We start from the raw sequence: 22233 nt of genomic DNA, 5'->3' as shown, positions 1-22233 counted from the left end.
AACCAGGTGACGTTTCGTTTTTTAAATCAATCATTAATAATATGCAGTTGTGAAGCCACAAAAAGAAGATTAGTCTAACACTGTCTCAAAGATGAATGCGCTTCACCGCTCGCAGTGAGGACATTAGAAGGGTTTAGGAACTGCATAGTCGAACATCGTCCCATCTCTCTCCGAGTCGGTCTGCTGGAAACATACAGGCACTGAAAATGAACTGAAAATCAAAATAAACACTTGGCACCAAGTATGGAGATAATTTTAGTAGGAATTTAGTAGGAAATATTAAAAGTTACAATTTTTTGTTAATAACCTCGTCGCGAGCAAGGCCTCGTAGTAGGATCCGAAAATTTATTAAATGCATCGGCCGATGCGCCTGCTTTCCCATTTGGTTCAGCTTACGAAATGGATGACGCATAACACCATATGTACTATAAAAAATGACAAACATCACAAAAATACCACACAATGCAGGAAAGGTAGGTAGAGACAAAAATAGTTCGACGTTATATTTCAGAGCCTGTCGAATGACACACAACCAAACATGTCTTACACATTACAATGTTCACAGTTACGCTCGCGGCGCATTCCGCAAGAATACATTGAATTTTGTTATATATACACATTTTAAGCCGTCTTGGGTAATGCGGGCTAGAACACTGCTTTGAGTTTAAATGCATACCCCTTCGCAGCAACGTCAAGAACTCCTCATTAAGACCTTGTCAGCAAAATTCCAGCATAACTCCAAATCTTTCCTCCTCAGCCTTACCTTGCTTAGAAAGTTAGAACATTTTCTGAGTAAAAATATGCTGTAAGTCTAAATAAACTGAAAATAATATAGGTCATACAGTTACCTGCCTCGCATTCATTTCACGACGAAAGTGTACTTAACATTCCTTAAGGTATTTCTAGCCACAATGCACATTTGTTTACATATAAAAATTGCTTCGCTATAACCCGCGTTCTTTAGAGTTTGGGTCCTTTTGGGACGTTAAGCCCTATAAGGCAACCAACTGTAGTAGTCTATGTTATCGAATGGTAAGTGTGCTACTGTGTAAGAATATTTACTGGTATTCATATTTCACATATCAGTAACGTTTATTTCATGCCTATGACACTTTTTTCACGTTGTTGACGTTTATTAACAACTGCACCGTTGTTAAAATACACGATCTGTACCTTAAAGCAGGAGAAATGTAAAGCTGAAAAGTCAAATCTAAACACACGTACTGTTTCGTAGGAGGGGGATGATTGTTATGTGCCTTTTGTACGTATTTTCACAAATATTCAAAGAGAGGTCGCTCAGCTAAGACCTTAAGTCAGTGCTCATAGAACACATCTGTGCCAGCTTCTTTCTCTGCCACCTGGAAAACCATGTGGCAGTATGATGCTAATGTTGCCCCACGGCACACAGCACTAGTTGCCGCTTACTGAAATACTCTGAAAATTTGCACCAGAAATATTTTTCATCGTAATACAACTTATGTCTAAACCGTGTCAACAGGCGAAATGGGAGAAAGTGGTAAAGGAACGAAATTACTAACAAATTTAATTTGCTTTTCCGAGCCTCGCGTGCTGAATTTTGTTGCCCCGCATGCAATGCACTTAATACACAACACGGAAAAACTACTAACCATAAAAAAATTGCAAGCTTTGCTCCATCACCCAAAGTTACTCTTTGCTTTGTAAAAGATTGACAGGCGGCTACGCGTTTCATTCGAGAAAAAATTAAGGAAAGGTTTAAGATGGCTAAGCGTAGACAGATCGAAAGCGCGCGACTCCTTCCTGGGTGTCTTCGGACCTCAAAGACACTACAGCCGGGTCCAGACAACGCGAATGTGTCAAGGGCATTTTGAAGGCAGATGCTCCAGGCGACGAGACAGGTGGGCAACAGTGGTGGTGGAGGGAAAGAGTAGGCAGGGGAATGAGAGGCTCTGTAGCATTGTGTCAGGCAATGCTCTATATTTCTGGAGATATGTATTGGTACGAATGAAGTTATGCCAGGTGTGTGAAGAAGAGGAAACAGATGTGCGATATGTTGAAGAAGCGAAGCAACAGCAGAAGAATTAGGCGCCGCCCGCTCCGAGCACAATTCGTTGTGAAAAAGCGGGAGGCGAGAAGGTCGCGCTCCTCTCGGCCCACGGCTGATGGTCGGCTGAAGGTGAAACTGTGGCGTACACGAAACGCGCCAAAGCCAGCCTAGTGAAGCTTTAGCTTCAAAATATTTAATTCATGGACGGCAACAACATATCGACTACCAGCAAGACGTTCATAGCTTGTTAGTAACAATAAGAACAAAGGCACTCGTGCAATGCATGTTTTCAAAAGCGAAGAAGGTGGAATTATCAGCGTACCACTTAGAGCGCATTCCCCGTGTCACTGCGCGTGTGGAATGCGTGGTTTGACTGGAGTATACGATCCTGTCTTCGACGCATAAGCTTTTCGTTTTTCAGTTTTTTTTTGTGTGTTCCCTTTTTTTTGCCGTCTTAAAAATTTGCGGAACGTAATGTTCAACAAATTTAACTAGTCCTTCCAAGTTGACCACGACCAGAAGGCCATAAATAAAGCTTCAAAACACTTGACACTCAACGCGACACAACGCAAAAACTAATCACTAAGCAAAGCAAAACAAGAGCGTCAGGCGCTGGTGCCTTCTTTTCCAACTGCGCATCGACGGGCGACTATAAACATGTTCGCACTATGGATGAGCGAGTAGCCATGACCCTCACGAACGCACTAGGCGGCACGCTGAGCTATACTGCTTGAAATGCAGCGTGGTTTGGCAAGAAAAAAAAACATGTCTAACTTTGCCGTTGCGTGAAATGGCCGGTGATTAACGAACTGAACCAAAACAGTCGTTTGGCAACAAGACGTCCGCGCCAGCGCCTGTTCACAAACTGAAGACACTGGTTTGCGTGGTCAGCCTAAACGAATTTAATGCAGCATAGTTATGCCAAAAAAAAAAAAAAAAACCAACATTCCACACCTTGCGCTGCTCATGAGACGCTTTATAAGGCGAATGCCTCTAATGCCTCATTGTTGTCAACAAAAGATTGCCATCAGAGGTGTCCCGCTTTACAAAGCGAGAGTTAAAAATAAATTAATAAACCTTGTCTCCACCGGGAATCGAGTCTCCATCCCTGGGATCCCCAGCCCAGCGCTTTACCAACTGCGCCATGCCCCGGATGTTTTTTTCTTTATTGCCTGGTTTTGTCACACGACATAACACGAAAGGAAACTCGTATAAAAACGTGAAAAAAAGGCACACAAGCCTATGTAAATCAATGAATGTCATGACTAGCTAGCGTTAGACTGGCCTCGTCGCTTTAAAACTCCCGAAGCGACAGCAAAGGCTCTACCATTGATAGCCATTCGGGAGGTTCTACAGCCACTTTTTCAATAGCAATAAACCACTCCGCACTCTATTGAAAATATATTCGAGCATGTCTGGCATCCCTGCCATTCTGGAGCGCCATGTACAGCGAAGGCCCACAAGCATAATTACGTCAAATGGAACTCCATTCTCATTGTCTATGCTTTAAAATCGAATGCCGGGCGAGTCTAGTGGAAAATCCTTTTTATGGTACGTTGTTATATATCTAAAAAGCTACCCCTTCCCCCAGTGTAAACAAATATGATCTATTGTTCCCGGCTGCTTACAGAATAAACATTGTGCTCCCCACGGTCGTGCCCTTACAAATTTCGACTCCGGCAGTGGGGCCTCTTTTATGATCAAATGTGTAGCAAATAATTCTGGCCCTCTTTATTTTGCTCATTATTTCATTGCGAACATCGCCTCACTTGTAAACAAAAGGCAACGTCGATTTTCGTGGGTCGTGACTGCGTTTTCATTTCAGCATTTCCAATCAGCAAGAAGAGGCTCCGTTAGACCTTCTGGTTCGGATAAATTTCTAAATATGTATTGTGAGCACTAATGTTTGCATCATTGTTCATGCCCTGTTTCAATAATCCGCTTTTTGTGTCTTCAACACTGTCTATTCAAGCTCTTCTCAATAGGTGGAAGTACACCGGAACGCATCTTTCTTCAGAATCACTTTATTGAGGCTGGAGTCTCCTAGGCATATTCTGCCGTAACTGCTCGCGGTATATGGCCGTAGCTGGTGACCATATGCAAGCAAGGGGTCGTGGAACTTTCCAAGCGTTCTCCACACAGATGCAGTCTGGGCCGCCGCAAGTATCTCCTAGTTTGTCTCTCAGACCGCACTACGGGAAATAAAGAATATAATAATTGTAACAGAAGAGCCGTAAAAAATAAAATTTCATTTATGTTCAACCCAATATTATATCTAAGGCAAATGCAGAAAGCGATGGCTGTCTTTAACATCTTTCATGGTCCTTTAAATTCACCTTGCATTGTTGTATTCCTAGGAAATGGTTGCTTTTTGTAATGAACGATCAACGTGTACCAGACTGTGCGTCTATTCGAGCCGAGCATGATGTGTTTACGTTTATGAGGTTGACAAATATAGCTTTATCGATTATTATTTTAGTCCTACCAAACAATTTCCTTGTCAACAAAATGTAAGGACACCGAGAATATATGCTAATAATTCAAGAACAAACAAGAGAAGTTAAACATTTAAATAAGGCTTCAGTTTCGAAAGAATTCCTTGTTTATACTTTTCATTGATGTAAACATATATACGTAGAGTTTTTGCTTAATTTATTGTTCTGCTGTGCCTACATATTCACATTATTTTTCTACTGTGAAAAGCAAGTTATACAAGAAGCATTCTTTTAACTTAACTTTCACTGTTCAGTATTCGCGCACTGCGCCATATTGAAACATGCCGTTTAATCGTTGGGTCAGGAGTAATGCGTCTAAATTATTTTTGTCATTTATGTAAATGGTCTTCAACCAAACATTAGCTGCTTATTATCCTCACGCCTCTTTGCACTTGCTTTCTCTCATTGTATAATAACACCACAGCGCTCCGTTCACAACAGAATCGGGGCGCGATAAACATGACCCAAGCAGATGGTGATAGCTAGTAGATGACATCACGGGGCGCTGACTGGTGGGTAGGATATGTGACATCAAGTAACGAATGGCAAGAGCTGCCACATAAACTGATTCATTGCGATGAGAATTGTGCCCATTTATACATTCGGACGCGGAATGAGACTAGTTTCTCCAATGACACACAAGGCCATTAGTACTGCTTTGTATTCATGTCTTTTGTATCCATGTCGCGTGATCGTTCACACAATGTGATAGCTTTGGCGGACACGCTAATGAGGTGTATATGAGGATACATACAAATATTATAGAATTAGCGCGACAGCGAGTGGCCATGTGTATACGCGCGAGCAGGGATCTGCAAGGACTTCCACAGAAGTGACTCATTAACGATGTCGCTTCATAACCTTACAGGCAAAATGTGTCTGTCCCGAAATTTGTTTGGTGTATTTTCAATATCCTGATCTAGTTTATTTCCTTGTTCTAACTTTGTGGAATGTATCATTTTCTATCGCTTTTATGACTGCTCGTTTGGAAACACTGCGTCGCAATCCACGTAACCTTCTGGATGCTAGCACCAGCCCACTTAAGCTCTATTTTCCATTTTCAGCCTTTTCAGCTCATTCAAGAAAAGTTTTTACCCTCCTGCCGACAAAGTTTGCAATTCCTGGTCCTTCTGAATTTAGTCTCTGTTGAATCTTGTACTTACATTGTTAAGCCTCCTTCTGCTTTCAACTCAAAATCTCTGAAAATTCTACTAGTTCGACTGTATGTTGCATACCGTAGTAATGTTCTCACCCCAGCTCATAAATGCTTTCCATAGTTTTTAATCATTCAATTATTTAACAAATAAATCTCACCTTTAAGGTTATGATGCTAACTTACAGGCTTGAAAGACACCTCGATGTCCTAACAAGGGACTACAGAAAACCGTAAAAAAAAAAACGATTATTTTTCGCAACAATGTTTTCTAAAAAAATGTAAAAACATAGTTGCGAAAAATAATAGTTTTTTTACGGTTTCTGTAGCCCCTAGTTAGGACATCAAGGTGTCTTTCAAGCCTGTAAGTTTGCATCATAACCTTAAAGGCGCGATTTATTTGTTAAATAAATGAATTGTTAAAAACTATGGACGAATATTATGAGCTAGAGTGAGAACATTACTACGGGGTGCAACATATAGTCGAACAAGTAGAATTGTCAGAGACTTAAGCTTTTCTTTTAAGTGTATGACACGAATGCGCCAATGGCCTTCGTCTGCTGCTCTCCTCGTGGATTTCATGCAGGTTCATCCAGTCACGTACTCGTTTAATTTCTAATTCCAACATGTGTGGACACTTAAGTTCGGTCTTTAAGAATATGACGCGAGAGTTTTATTAGCTCCGGTTTCTCCGATCTCTTTTCGGATCTCCGCTCGCTCACGTGTCATTTAATACTCAAGAAATCACTAATCTTTTATTTTGATATCTCTTTATCCCACCCATATTCCAGAGCCTACAGTGGTAAGATGCCATATCATGTGGAAGACAGCCTGGCATAGATAAACAGCACCGCTTTAACCGAACTGTAGGAGCAGCACCAGCCACCCGTCCATTTCACGTGGTCTCATGACGTCACGCAGCCCGAAGACCAGTCAATGCACCGACATGTCCCTAGGAGGCACAAACCATTGGCCCAACATTGGTACTATGTTGGCAGTGTACTGGCCTACGTCGAACCGTACATTACGAACACAATACCAGCATGGTAATATTCGCTTATGGTAGCGCGAAGAGAAAGTCTCGACCCGCCCTCCAAGGATCTTGGCCAGGGGATGGACGGTCTCCGGTTACGAGTTTCACGGGCGAGCTGGTTCGCTAGCTCATTGCCATCAATCCCCGAGTGTCGAGGCATCCATCGGAGGGAGGCGGGGCAGGGCTGCTGTGCAACAAATGCGGCCTCGAGCTCCGTGGATACAAGATGTGTGAAACTTTTAGATTTGATGGCACAAATAGCAGCCTGGGAGTCAGTGTATAGCATGCTTCTCGCTTAGACAGCAAGCTCTACCCCGACCCTCATCCTAATCTTTCCGTTCGGGAGGCTCATATCCTTCGGCTAATACAGCTGAACACACTCATAACCCCTGCACGGCTATATCTCTAGAAATTCTGTCGTGATCCATCATGCCCCAACTGTCCTTCCCTTTATGCCAAATTTTCACAGTGCCTATTTTCGTGTCCGGTTGCATTGCAATCGGGATTCTTTCCCACCTCCTCCCATACTATCTGGACCTGGGTGGACTGGCTTGATGCTGAGGGTGAAGAAGAACAGCGCCTGCTCGTCCAGCAGGCCATCAATGTATTAGGCGCCTAAGTTGTGCGCCTCAATAAAGTCTTCTACTACTGCTACTACCACAATACCAGAGTCCTTCAATGAGCACTGAGACAGCTGTTAACATACGGAAGCTCGTTGTGTCGCAGTACGGTGCTGGCAGGACATTTTGTTCTATATAGCCAAAACTAGCAAATATTACCATACCGAACACCGGTGAACGCCTAAGCCTTGATTGTTATTACGATAACTTCAGATCTCTGGTTTCAGGCATATACAAAAGGCGAGACATGAATGGGGCTGTTTCAACGGGCATACCATGCTTAATGTCACCTGCATAAGTGGCTGCATATTGTAGACGCTCTCGTAGCCTGAGAATTATAGCCATGCATCGAGTGGTGGCCTATTTCTTGACACTTCGTACCTTTGTTTGCCTATATGCTACATATTTCTGTGTTGACGCCCAACAAGTAGTAACCTTGGCGGTGGCGAGTTCATCGTATGGTCATGACACGCTTTATTGTAAAATATAAAATTAATCATTTCCCCCCTCTTTGGGTAATAATTCCCACTCGAACCGCTGTAGCCGATTGTGCCATCTCATAGCTGCACAAACAACTGTCTTTGCGAAGACAAGGTCGATGTAGAGTTTGGGCGCTGCGCTTATAAAATTTTAAAAGTGATAAAGCATCGAATGATGCTTACCCAAAGCCTGCAACGCCGGTGCTTCTCCCGGTTATTCATGTTATAGACCCTGGATATAAAAATGAATTGCATCAGAAAACGTTATCGCACCTCCAACTAAATGAGATATGGCATTTAACGTGCTGCAAATTGTCGGTCTACAGCGCGCCCTCTGGCTAATCAAAACTGCCGTGACACACTTTGGCATATCCCACTTTTCATTAATATGAACACTCCTGAGGTAGCAAAAATGTTCTTGGCCTTTCTTATGTTCCACTAACTTCACATGTTTACATCTTGAAACATAGTTCAAGTGATATTCTGCCTAATTATGTGCCTAGTAACCTAACATAAAGCACACAGCCTGTTGACAACGACTGGACAACGTTTGGCGAACTGGGAAATGTGGTATTGCCTCCCCAGAGTTTATAAAAGCTTATCATAAAACTGTAATTCCCACTTGGCACGGCAAACTGAATTTAAGAAGCTAAAGAACAAAAAAATGGTATTTCACGCTTCCTGCACAGATCCAACCAGATTGAGCAGGCAGCACGCGAATAAGTCCTTACCATCTTGATAGTGTCGCTGGATGTTGACTTGGAGGTTGTCCTCTGCAAAAGGGAGCGAACACATAGATGTTCAGGAACAAAATGATACCTGCATCTTACCACAGGTACATCTTTTTTAGGAGTGCGAGCTAAGTGCTATATATGAGATTGCGCAAACATTATAGGAAATCTGGCTTCATAACTCCTGTGCGATGATAGAAGTTTTTAAAACCATTGAATAAGTGCCCTGTCACTAATGGAAAATGTAAGCATGAATTTTTCAAGACCTCATACGAACGGCAATAAGGAAAAAAAAAAGGAAAGAGGTGGCCTTGTGGAAGTGCACCCGCCTCACTTTCGGGAATTGCCGGGTTCAATCCTTGGTACCGCCGGGTACCCATCGGTTTCCAATGGGTACAAACTTTCCTCAGGCCTTGTGCGCTGCCTCTGGGATGAAATGCTTGCAAAAAGGGCCATGAACCAAAAAATTGGTTCCCAAAAAATGTTCGTTGTGCACTGCCACAAGAACATTCAAAACACTTCCAAATAAGAACGTCGCTTTGGTTTCGTTCACTCTCTCCTATTTTCATAAGTTACGACCCTCTTTCTAAACTTTCCTTTTGACACGATGCTTATACTTATATACTTACATATATATATATATCGGCGATCGGCTGGGGCGCGTACTGGAAGCTTGAGTTAGCTTCAGCGGACACGAGATTGCGTTTCGCAACGCGATCGCCTTGCACCACCGGTCACCGTCTGCGGTCTTACAAACAGCCCCAATAAACCCCTTATCTGAAGTAAATGCTGAAGTGGCGCAAAAAAAACAAACAAACAGGGACAGAATAGGAAGATACGACCGACAGGACTGGCGACAGGCAGCGCCAGTCTTCTGTCCCTGTTTTTTGCACTGCTTCTACTGTTACTTAAGATGAACCACTCCGCTGGTTCCCTCCGAAGTTTCCCTCAGGATAGCTGGCGCTCGATGGGAGAGCAGTCACACCTGGTAAAGCGAATGATCAGAGGCATTGGGGTCGAAACGTCCTCAACCTATTCTCAAACTTTCAATGGGTGTACGGGAGGCCTTCTCGGTTGAGGCCTCCCGCTGCGATGAGAGTGCCAAGTGGGCCACTTTTGGTAAGCAGAACTGGCGCTGTGGGATGAACCCACACTAAAGCTTTGGTTACACACCTCGTCGTTTGGTGGTAAGTTCCTGGTACGACTCGTACACGATCGCCATGGAGCTAGGCAGCCGTACGATACCCATGGCGACACCGAAATTTCCCCAACTGCGTTGTGATCGTTCCCGTGTATATGACCTCTTCCTTCAACATGACGGTTCTCCTTGCGCCTTCTCGCGTGTTCACTTCTCGCGGCCACCTTCTCCTTCCTTTTGTTGTCGTCGACATTAACTGCAGTGCCACCGACGTGACTCATCCGCTACAATCCTATTGCTCCTATGACTCATCCTATGACATCCGCTACGGTCCTACTACGGTCATCCGCTACGGTCCTATTACTTCGTGACGAATAAATTGGCCACCGACGTGACTCATCCGCTACAATCCTATTGCTCCTATGACTCATCCTATGACATCCGCTACGGTCCTATTACGGTCATCCGCTACGGTCCTATTACTTCGTGACGAATAAATTGGCCACCGACGTGACTCATCCGCTACAATCCTATTGCTCCTATGACTCATCCTATGACATCCGCTACGGTCCTATTACGGTCATCCGCTACGGTCCTATTACTTCGTGACGAATAAATTGGCCACCGACGTGACTCATCCGCTACAATCCTATTGCTCCTATGACTCATCCTATGACATCCGCTACGGTCCTATTACGGTCATCCGCTACGGTCCTATTACTTCGTGACGAATAAATTGGCCACCGACGTGACTCATCCGCTACAATCCTATTGCTCCTATGACTCATCCTATGACATCCGCTACGGTCCTATTACGGTCATCCGCTACGGTCCTATTACTTCGTGACGAATAAATTGGCCACCGACGTGACTCATCCGCTACAATCCTATTGCTCCTATGACTCATCCTATGACATCCGCTACGGTCCTACTACGGTCATCCGCTACGGTCCTATTACTTCGTGACGAATAAAATGGCCGTGTTGAAGCTGCTGACCTCATCTCGCCATTTCATGTTGATGTCGATTCCTCACAAAGTGCCAAAGTAGCCTCCTTCACGCCAATTAACGCTCCTTCCGATCTACCGTGTTTGGACCTTCCTCAATCTTCCGTGGACAGTGACCTCGATCCGACTCGCCGCGAGCAATTGCTAGCTGTCATCAACCAGTTTCTTTTTCTTCGTTTGATGTTTAAATGACTTCCTTGGGCAGTGCTACCGCTTTTGTTCTTCAGATCGACACTGGCAATCATGCTCCTCTTCGCCAGTGCCCTTACCATGTGTCGCCTTCGGAGCGCCGCGCCATTACTGAGCTGGTCGACGGCATGCTACAAGGCAGTGTAATTCAGTCTTCTAGTCCGTGGTCACCTCCCGTGGTACTCGTGAAAAAGTAGGATTGATCCATAAGAGTTTGAGTTGACCAGCGCCGTTTTAACAAAATTACTCTGACAGACGTATACCTCTTACCCCGCATTGACGACGCCATCGATTGTTTATAAGAAGCCGAGTTCTCGTACCCTGATCTGGGTTCCGGCTTTGGCAAGTCCCAATGTCTAAATCTGAACAACCCAAGACAGCCTTTTATACCTCTGTTAGGCTATATTAGTTCACCGTTGATGCCGTTCAGCCTTTGCAACGCTCCGGCTACGTATAAGCGCGTAAGTGGAACATTTGCCTTTGTTTTGTGCATGATGTCGTCGTTTTCTCACGCGATTTTCCGATGCACCTCGTGCGCATACACAAGATACTGAGCTGTCTCACGGGTACCGGTCTCCAACTTAACTTCAGGAAATGTCGCTTTGGTGCCCGCAACGTGACAATACTTTTTCATGTCGTGTCCAAAGACGGCGCCCTGCCCGATCCGGAAAAGCTACGTTAATTGACTTCCCCAAACGGATTTGTGTTAAAGAGCTGTCAGAAAAGCAGCGCAAAAAAACACAAGAACAAGGACGAGATGACAAGGACGCGCAGCTTTGTTCACTTGTGCTGCTATTTTCGCCCGTCTGTCCGCAATTTTGCAACCCTGATTGCACCGCTTACGAAATCGCTGCATCGCCCCACCGACTTGTGTAACTGGACCCTAACCTGCGATGGTGCTTTCACAACGCTCTGACGTCTACTCACTTTAAAACCAATTCACCGCCATTATGAATCCTCCAGCGGCATCAGCCTCGGTTCCATCCTCGCCCAAACGAAAACCCAGCTTTTCCGAGTATGTGGTTGCTAACGTTAGCCAGGAGCTATCCAAATCTGAATGTAAGTACACCGTCACAGAAAACGAGTGCCTTGCAATTGCGTCGGACGTGACGAAGTTTAGCCCCTACTTATATGACCACCGCTTCAATGTCACCACCGACCACCGACCCCATGCCTTCTGCTGGTTAGCCTTTGTCTTCGAGACTTCGACATTGATGTAATTTACTGATCGGGACGCAAACTTCTCGCCGCTGACGCCTTGTCGCGCTCGCCCCTGCCCTCTCCGGCACCATTGGAGTCAATAGGCGAATTCCTAGTTGCAAAGCTCATTTCCCAAGACCTGCCTTCGGAACAACGCCAGGATCCCTATATATTTGCTCCTCGACGTCCTCACCAGTTCCTCTACGTTTTCGTTGCCGCGAGTACTTCGTCGCCAAGCATCCTATTTTACGATCCTGGGCTTTCTTCTGCATCGAATCAGATATTACCCGGATGGCCACAAATGGCTTTGATTAATGCTCGCCATCTTCATTCAGATATTTGTGCCCATCACCATGCCGACCTGCAAAGAGCACATGCTTGCTTGCTGTAAACTTACGATCATCTCCACCAGTGGGACTATACTTGCGGAGAATGTAATTCTTCACCGGTATATTCGCTCGTTCGCTGCTTGTCACCAGCGAGAGCCAACTCCGCGCCCCTCCCCCGTCCCCTTACAGCCACTGTCTTGCCCTGCTCGACCCATCGATCGTGTCGGTCCCAACTGGTATGGGCTCCTTCAGTCATTGAACTCAGGCAACCGCTAGATAATCGTCGCCTTGGACCATGTTTAGGCAACAGCGCAAAAGGACAGAGACAAGTGGAAGGAGGTACACAACGACGAACATCGTCGTTGTGTACCTCCTTCCACTTGTCTCTGTCCTTTTGCGCTGTTGCCTAAACATGGATGATCACCAACTAGCCCAAACCTCCGTTCTGCCTTGGACCAACTCACTCGCTACGCAGAGACTGCAGCCATGCCTGTGGCTAGTGCTTGCGACCTCGCTTCCTTCATCTTCCATCACTTCGTCCTGTGTCATGGTGCTCCTCGCGAATTTCTCAGCGGCTATGGCAGCGTCTTCTAATCACAAGTGGCCGACGATCTGTTGGATGCTTGCCACACAGTACCCGAACCACCACTGCTTACAACCCGCAAACGAACGGCAGCACAGAACTATATAAACGGACTTTTGACGACATGCTAGCCATGTTAGTTTATTCTGATGTCTATAATGATGATCAGGTGCTTCCACACGCCGCGTATGCCTATAACACTGCGTCTCATGGCAATGACTGGAATTTTCCCACTCTTTCTGTTATACGGTCGCGAACCTTTTTGTCTGCTATATACCATAGTTCCCTACCATCCAGGCAGCTCAGAGTACACGTCTCTTTCTGCTGTTGCCCGTAATGCTGAGCAGTGTCGAAAGCTGGCTCGCTCATCCACGTGCGGCGTCCTTCACCGACATTAGAGCGATCATGGTAAACCCGCTTCAGCGTTTCTTACCATCACTCATTTGGCTGTCTGTACCAGCTTATTCTAATTTTTTCGGCAAAGTATCATAGCGCTTATTGTGTATTTCAGCGTACATCTCCAGTAAACTATATTGTGCAGCCGGCAACGCCTTCTTCGGGCCACCGTCGCCGCGAGCCAGTTGTTCACGTCAGTCGCCTGTAATAGTAATACAATCTCCTGGTGGTCTTCTGGCCTTGTGTCTCCAGAATGGCTCCCTCTTTCGCCGGAGCGATTTTAAAGGCGAAGATGACACTGCGCCGAAACAAACAACAATAAAGACATCTGGGTTCTTCGCCGATCAGCTATGGCGCGCATAGGCAGTTCGAGCCGCCTTGGTCGAACCCGCGATTGCGCTTCGTAACGCGATCGCCTTGCGGCACCGGTCGTCGTCTCCAGGGCTCCGAACAGCCCTAATAAACCCCATCTTCAATATGTAATACACACACACACACACACACACACACACACACACACACACACACACACACACACACACACACACACACACACACACACACACACACACACACACACACACACACACACACACACACACACACACACACACACACACACACACACACACACACACACACACACACACACACACACACACACACACACACACACACACACACACACACACACACACACACACACACACACACACACACACACACACACACACACACACACATATATATATATATATATATATATATATATATATATATGCAGATAAATGATGGGGTAATGAGGGTGCTCGTTATAATACATGAAGGAAAGAAGCCAACAGTCGGCGAGGCCAAGGAAAGCATTGGGGATTGTACATTGTCTTTTTTTGTTAAGTTTCACTTCGATAATCACATAAATTAGTAATGTAATCTGTTTATTGGAAACAGAATTAAACACAAAGTAGAAGAAAAGAACAACGTGCCGATGGTGGGAACCGAACCCACGGCCTCCGAATATCGCGTCCGGTGCTCTTCCAACTGAGCTACATCGGCCGCTGTCCCCCCTGCTACTTTCTTGGGTATTTATACACGAACCTTGAGAGTGTTCACACACACACACACACACATATATATATATATATATATATATATATATATATATATATATATATATATATATATATATATATATATATATATATATATATATATATATATATATATATATGAAGGAAAGAAGCTGTGAACACTCTCAAGGTACTAGTACTAGCATTATTTTATTTGGGTCGCGGCCTGCTCTTCCTCAAATACTAATGCACGTGCAGGGTTGCACGTGTTTTCTTAAGGCAAAGAAATGTGCCCAGAAATGGCGAATACGTGAGCCGAAAAATTCCGGGAGAGGCTTACATGATAATTGACGCTGCTGGTTGTATAAGGTGGTATGTACACACACAACAGTGAAAGCATTTTGGAAAAGCCCAGCCAAAAAGAAACAATGAAAAGCAAAGGTTCAAATTCGGCTTGGGGAACCAGCAAAGACGTAACTGTATTCTTGTCCACTTGTGAGCGCCAAAGCCAACGCGGGCATTAACCCTGAGTGGCACGCCTCCACTCCATGAAAAAAACACAATGGTAAAGAACATCCAATGCGTCTGCAGACGATGCCAAATGCGTTGCAAAAAACTAGGTTAAGCTCACAGCCACATAAAGGCTCGTTGTAAGACAATATCTAAATATATAGAAACGAATAAAAGAGAGGTTAAAACAACCTGACAATGTTACAGGAGATGAACTACTATTAACAGCAGACACACGCTAGTTATTTATTGGAGTGCGCGAATCCATGCAATATTAAGCACCGGAGCGCAATGATGCCTTAAAGAGATCGAGAAAGAAAAGGGATAAGGACGAAAAAAGGATAACAAACATTTTAAAGGGCAACTCCGGCAGTTTTTCGACATTCTTGTATTGTGGTAAAAATCTTATTTTGGGTTTTCCTCTCCTCCGTGACTCATTCTACCAAATTTGAGCGTCATGCGATGATTCATTCGTCCGCAACTGGATTTTAAAGTGTGCAGTTCTCGTGGTCTTAGTTGATACGATACCTCCGAACAGCACTGCGTTTCTGACGTCACAAATATTATATACGCATTAATGCCCGCTCCCTGCGTGAGTATTAATTTTTGAGGCCTTTATTAGGCTACTTCGGTTATTTTATGTATTACGATGATTGCTAGATCTTATTTTCACCAACTGACACACGTGTGAATGTTTTTCAAATATTCTATGTAAAGTTACCGTTTTGTTAACTCGAGTGTTAGGTATATAATTTTTGTTTAATTCTAAAAATAGCTCTACTTAGAATTTCGAAGAACGTTTTTTTTTTTTTTTTAATGTCGGAGTCAGGACACATTAGGAAATGCAACTCCATCAATAACTCAAAACAAGGAACAATCCGCCGGACGTCCCTTAAAAATGTCGCACTATAGTCGAGTGTTCAGCACCGTAGAAGAGTGTTCAGCCAAAAAACGGTAAACGATATAATAAACGCCAGTTAGAATCCAAAGCCACATATTGAGATACAATAAGGCGCTCACATACGCCACTGAAGAAAGGTCTCCGCCATTTTTTGTAGCACAAATGTATACACCAAACATGTTGAGACATCCTATGTTTTCTCATCACGTCGCCCTACTCATCGAACAGAGATTGCACGGCCACGTCATCTGGCGTCTAGAATCTGGAATACGCACATGTCGAAATGCACCTTACCGTATAAGCTCCCTCCCACCGAACGGTGGAATCAGTACCTTTAAAATCGCCTCTGATATCGCTCTCCTCCTGTCACAGAACTCACCAGGGCCGCTGATGGATTTATAATTGAGTAGCAATTTATGCTGCGTTACGAAAATGAGCCATTTAGTCTCTGAAGCAGCCTGGCTCGTGCAGCCAAGACGCTTGTGTTAGTGCCAGCTGTTAGTCGGATGTAACAAGACCAAATGTCAGGGCCTAATCGCGAGGAGTAGCAATATACATGTATTCCCAGCAAAATCCAGTCAACACCTGCCGCTAAGTTCGCAAAGAAAAAATTTTTACTGTCATTAGCTTTCGAATTCCGGCAGAGGAAAAAAACGAATGCAAACTTCGCCCGTCCCTGCGTTAGTCGCTATCTCATTAACCAATTTATTCAAGCGGCAAATTGGTGGTATTTCACATCGTTACTACATGCTGCATTTTGTAGTCGTCGCCATCATCGTCTTTATCTCCTCTGACCGAGGCAGGCTAAAACAAGAATGTGTGGTACTATTTTTAATGTGCGGCTGCATTTATGTTTCAGCCTGCAGGTGGCACAACAATTCACAACCAACATCTGCACAACATGCGGAGAAGTCTCTGACATCATTCACACTATATGGGATTCCAAGAAACGCTTGGTACACTCAGCCAAACGGAGTGGGAGGCATAGCTGCCTCACGTGGGTCTCTGAGCAGCTGCTCACGAAGGCCTGGAAGGCAGACCAAGAAATTGGAATCCTGGCATAAGAAAAACTGCCCACTCAGTTCCGTGAACAATTTAAAGTTTACTATCTCTATCTCTCTCTATCTCAATAGAGCGCGTGAAAATGACGAAGTTGGTGTTGAATACGTTTGGTCTGCATGACGCACCTGTATGGAGGCTTACCCATGATCTCTAGGACTGCCTGATGTAGGACCACCCTCCTTACTGAAGACAGCAGCACCGGTCACGACGACGGGGATAGGGCGAGTCAAAGCTAGTCACTGAGCGGAACAAACCTTTGCTAAGCCGTAACAAGTGGTGGTACAACACAATCACCTGCTCTTAGCTACACGAAATCATCTGTAAAATTTCCGAACGTCTTTTGTTTTTATCAAGCAAGTTGTTCTTTTTGTTGTGTTGGTAAACTTGGCTGAAGTCACGAATGAGTCATAGGTTACGAATTACAGGGGAAAGGAGCCACAACGATCGTGCATAGAACAGTGATCAAGATGTTATTGATTGCTCACGTTCTTTGTGCTCATTATGCTTTCGAGACCTCGGATTACAAGCCTAAAATGAGAAAGGAGCAAGGGGCTGTGATAAGGCATCGCGCGTTGGAAGCTTTTCTGAGGCTTCTTGTAAAAAGTACAGCTGTTTTTGAAGTTTTCATAGAAGCCTTATTACATAAAAACCATAAAATATTTCGACGTGATACGTTCTTCAGCTTTAGTAACTAAATACGGGTTCATAAGGAATAAAATCCCTTGTAAATAATTTTTGCATCTACAGATTCTAGGTATTAGGTGTGGAGGCATTTTGCGATTTAGAAACAAAACTGCTTGGCATTCCTATTTTATAATTATCATTGTTTCCGTTATCTCTAGTGGTAACCAAAAATTCATGTGCGCTATATGTACTTAATAAAACAGTTCATGCTTACTCGCAGATAGCAGCCCACGCACAAAGGAAACATAGTGAGAGAATAGTCGACTTCATCTCTAGAGCTCCCTGCTCCACCGGGAATAAAGAGGACGTTCTGCAACAGTGATTAGCGTTTTGGAATTTATGCTGAAACGGACGTTAGTTGAAATTCTATTGCATGTAGGTTTTCCGTTCGCCACTTCATCACACAGTCCGTATTGGTGACGCAAACCCATTTTGTAAACCATCATCAATGCAAGTAGGAAAAAAAACGTTCTGAAATGCTGATTAAGAGCACTTTGTGAGGCACACAGATGTAATGAAAGGTCAGACATTGATTTTAAAGCACTGGCGTAGATAGCCCCGTCGTCCCGAAAGTACGGCGTTGCGTTGACGGGGTTGTGAAAGAAAAATGTTACACATCGCTCTGGCACTTGGTAATAGGCAGGTAAAAAGAAGATTGGCTAACTGGGCTTCCTGATGCATAACGTACGTCAAGAGACCGTATTAAATGGCAAAGTTCTAAGGCACTGTAGCTCAAGAATTGTATATGAGATAGGAGGCTTCTACTAGAATCTAGCCCTCCAAAATCGTTGGACTATGAGTTAAACACACTCCTCCCTAATGCAGGTACGTTCGTACTGCTTGGCTAGAACTGGGTTCTCCCTCATCTCGGATGGGCTTCAATCTCATGCGGTGTCGAATGACAGAATGGTGATGCGCATGTGTTGGATAACAATTGCACAAACGAAAATGTTACTTACTAGGCGGGCAGCAGTGCATGTACTCGGAAGATGATCAGGAAGGAGAGCCGACTAAAAGGAGCCATTAAGGGCAACTCCGGCTATTTCGTGATTCTCACAGATATCAAAAAACTTTCCTCCCGACGATTTACTGAGTGGTACGATTACGTATGCCAAAAAAAAAAACACATTTGAGGACTCCTAAATTTTCCCGCAAAGTAATATTAAAGATAGTAGCCCAGGACTCGTGACTCGCGCTGGCAAACACATTTTATAACGCCAACCCTGTGCTTGATGACGTCACAGTCGTGAAAGAACGTCGAGCAGACGACGGCGACAATTCGTTGGTCGTGCTGGGCGTGGCTTGTTCAGTGTTGGGCAGGTTATCCTGACACGCACGATATTAAATGGTGCTCCTGGGTGCAGGGGTTACGACGGCCCTACTGTGATACAGCCTGGCACACCGCAGACACGGTCGACAGCTTACTAAAAAACAGCATTGATCGTGGAATCATCTGCTAGCACGTTTTTCGACTAACACTTAATGCACTGATTGTACCAATGGGTGGTTTGTAGAGTCGTTTATTGGATGCACGAATTGTTCAAGAAAAAAAAACACAGTGATTTAACACCGATTTTCTAAGGACAAGGAGCTTCGCCACAAATGGAATCCTGCAATCCGGCACCTCGTCTTACCTTAGAACTAATGTGCGCTCAGAACATTTAACGCGGTGAACTACCAACACACAATGCTTCTGAATAAAAAGTTTGGCCTCGCGAGCATCTGGCGATGGTTGAAATTGTATACTGTAGAAGATCTTGCCACACATTTGACACAGTCTAAACTGCTTGTCGCATCCGTCGGTGCCGGCACGGCGGATGCTTATGCAAGGCACCCTCAGAAAGAAAGCATACTAAAATTTGTTAATGTCTTAAGTAATACGTGCTTCGATAAAATGATCTAAAAACAATAACCCTTGCTGAGGATCTCTATCTTCAACAAGATTCTGGTGACAACTCCGATCCAAGTAAACTCTTGCTCCCATCTGCCGGTGTGGCTCAGCTCATCCGATCTCTTATACTTCAGCTCCGCTGCTGAGGTGTCGCCGAAATTTTAGCATTATTTTTTCTTTGAGACAATTGGCTTGACAGTGAGGCTGTTCCACAAATAGGCCATTTACTATAGCGCGCGCTCATTAATTCTAAAGTGCCATCCTCTGCGGCTGCGATATGAAAGAGTTTAGGCCAAGCGGTGACTAGGGTGTAGCGCACGACCAGAGCGCCTCTGTCCGTCGCTATCATAAACGATTTCACAAACAAGCGGACAGCGCCGTTGCTTTAAGCTCGCGGCATCCAAGTGGGGCATCCGTTGCGAATTTGTCTACCTCCTTGATGCATGTGGGGCCGGTCATTGTTCCATGTACTGCTTAACATGTATTACGCCGAGCAAACGACGATCCTGCGATGGCGGGACGCGATGCTGCATGCACCGTCGGGCGAGTATTCGAAGACTGTCCCGTTGGGCAGCACATTAGACAATGCCTGTACTACATGTTTCTCTTGAAACTTCATTTAGTGTGTAAATTGTAGGTAGTGGAAACGGGCCAGCCCGTGTACTCTATATATTACACCCGTGCTCGGACGCCCATATTCCATGCCCTTCATTGAACAATTAACGCCAACACCGCCACTTAAAGGTCCACGGAAACGGCCCCCAAGAAACCACTGATAAACGTGTTCAATGTGTAGAACACATCCTTTTGAGCATTAACGCAAAGTATAACTCCTTGGAACAAAGCCAGCGATTTATTATTAATTTTTAAAAACAGTGTTTTTTGAAATTCGCGGGCAGAGGAAATGTCGCTTGGCGGTGTCGCATGGAACTATTTCCTAATCCCGTGACGTCACGGGTCGGTTGACTGGCAAGGCTTGCTAGAAGCTGCCATTCGCTGCGGTCACTGCAACCATGACGTCACGAACATACTTCCGGTAGCTGCGAAAGTCGTCTGCTCGTGCGCTGCTCGAACTCTGTGCGGGCTGTTACAACTCGCCGTCCTTATCGGTTAGGTGGCCATTGCCCATTAAGTGCAACAACCGAAGCGACGCAGGGATCGGCAGAACGAAGCTGCATTTACAAATATCTTATTTATATAACGTGGTTTCAGGAGTATCGGAGTGTCGTCCGACGAGGCGTCAACAGCACGGTCAAGCACCGCACGATGGCAGCACCTCCTTGACCGCCGTAAACATCGCCGCTGTGGGCTGTGGCCCCTCCTCCCGCATACCGTTCGCGAACCACACGGCGGATCGTTAGCACCGATGTCCGAAATAAAGCGTGCTAAAATTTGTTGGCGTCTGGAATACTGAGCCGAATATCAAGTATGAGGCCCTCGTGAGGATCGCTGACCAGCAGCAAATCGCTGGTAAGAGCGATAGCCGTGATACAAGCTAGTTTCTGCTCAAGCCAGCTGCCGCTGGTGCATTTCGGCTGATCCGATCTGCTCGTACTAGCTCTGCGATTAATGCGTCGGCAGAGTTAATCCTATAATTATTTTACTATGGCAGGATAGGAATCACTATAAGGCAGTTTCATAAGTAGACGATTTACGACAGCGTTGATCATGTTCCAAAGCGTCGACCGCCGCGGCTTCGAAGCGAAACAATAGGCCTAGCGACGACTAGGGACGGTCACGCACGGCGCCGGCGTTCGCCGCGCTCGCACGTTCCACCCCCGCGGTAATTGTGTAACGTACCTCAGCCTGCTCGCGGCATCCCGTGCTGCAAGCGTTGCAAACTCGGGTACTTTCATAGCTAAGGCCGCGTATTTTTTGGCGTTCTGCTCAGCAACAAGCCGTTCAAACGATACTGTAGGCACGACAAGGCTTCAGTACGCAGTCGCTGCGCTGTCGGCCGTAATCGAAGACGTCGGGCGGCACCATAATCTATACATCGATCTTTAAACGTGATACAGTGGGCAAATGAATAACTTAGTGAAGCAGACCCGCTCGTACGTTTCGCGCACTCGGGCGCCGACGAGTATAGCTTCCGTCAACAGACGCCGTCATAACCTCGGTTAACGACGCAAACCGAGGTCGTCAAGCTCGGTTTGCGGTAACCGCGGTTAGTGGTGCAACCATGGTTTGGTCCGCCGTGTAACATAGGATAACCACGGGTTCGCGGTTACACTAACCGTCGCTGCGCGAACTGGCGAACTCCTCAGGCGTGTGCGAGCGAGGACGGGTTGGCGCGAGTACGCCAGCGAGCGAGCGCGGGGCAACCGGAAGTTCGTCGAAGTGACGTATGTCTGGGCGGAGCTTTGAACTTGCTTGTATTCTTTGTTTTGTTATGGCTCCCTTCGGCGTACGAGTTGAGGGGGAAAATTGGAAGGGTCATTTTTAATCGCCGATATCTCTGGTGTTGCAGAAGCTAGATCGAAAATTTTTGCGGGAGAATGATGGGTGGTTCAATAACTATCAGTGTTATGGCGTTGTTTACCCTTCTTGGTGACCCCTTTCTGGGGACCTTTAACTTCGTAATGAACAATCGTCATCAACATGTTGGTTACAAATCATGCAAGTCATGAAAATGTATTGGAAAGCTGCTTTCGTTCACAGCGCAATCTTTTCGCGACACACTAAAGGCACATCAAACTTTTTTTTCGCCGCTCCAATTTTTATCCATCGCTTTGCCATT

At 45.3% G+C, this 22233-nt stretch overlaps 1 protein-coding gene across 4 annotated transcripts; it reads right to left on the bottom strand.

Annotated features, from left to right (window-relative positions):
* Positions 1–4034: 4034 nt before the first annotated feature.
* Positions 4035–17974, bottom strand: LOC146181933 (uncharacterized). 4 transcript variants are annotated; one of them, XR_014700311.1, is made up of 4 exons: positions 17404–17422; positions 8538–8579; positions 7990–8038; positions 4035–4218 (listed from the first exon to the last, which is right to left on the bottom strand). XR_014700311.1 is itself a non-coding variant. In XM_084576933.1 (4 exons), exons 1-4 carry the CDS (start codon positions 17870–17872, stop codon positions 4051–4053), a joined length of 315 nt encoding a protein of 104 aa, XP_084433059.1. In that variant the 5' UTR covers positions 17873–17974; the 3' UTR covers positions 4035–4050. The 4 variants fall into 4 exon arrangements, 2 of the variants coding, with proteins under 2 accessions (XP_084433059.1, XP_084433060.1); XR_014700310.1 differs by lacking the exon at positions 17404–17422 and adding an exon at positions 16151–16223; XM_084576933.1 differs by lacking the exon at positions 17404–17422 and adding an exon at positions 17817–17974.
* Positions 17975–22233: the final 4259 nt, after the last annotated feature.

The sequence above is a fragment of the Amblyomma maculatum genome, chromosome 8, assembly GCF_055883805.1.
Source record: "Amblyomma maculatum isolate TAMU_Amacu chromosome 8, ASM5588380v1, whole genome shotgun sequence".
Lineage (NCBI taxonomy): Eukaryota > Metazoa > Arthropoda > Arachnida > Ixodida > Ixodidae > Amblyomma > Amblyomma maculatum.
The sequence above is the reverse complement of the archived record's forward strand: the minus strand, read 5'-3'. Positions and strand labels throughout refer to the sequence as shown.

Bases quoted from the DNA above. Each gene is read 5' to 3' on its own strand.
- LOC146181933 (XM_084576933.1), bottom strand. From the start codon at position 17,872: ATGAAGTCGACTATTCTCTCACTATGTTTCCTTTGTGCGTGGGCTGCT. The intron at 8,039-8,537 runs GTAAGGACTTAT...TTTTATATCCAG, and splicing joins CCAGCGACACTATCAAGATG to GGTCTATAACATGAATAACC. The intron at 4,219-7,989 runs GTAAGCATCATT...TATTTCCCGTAG, and splicing joins ACCGGCGTTGCAGGCTTTGG to TGCGGTCTGAGAGACAAACT.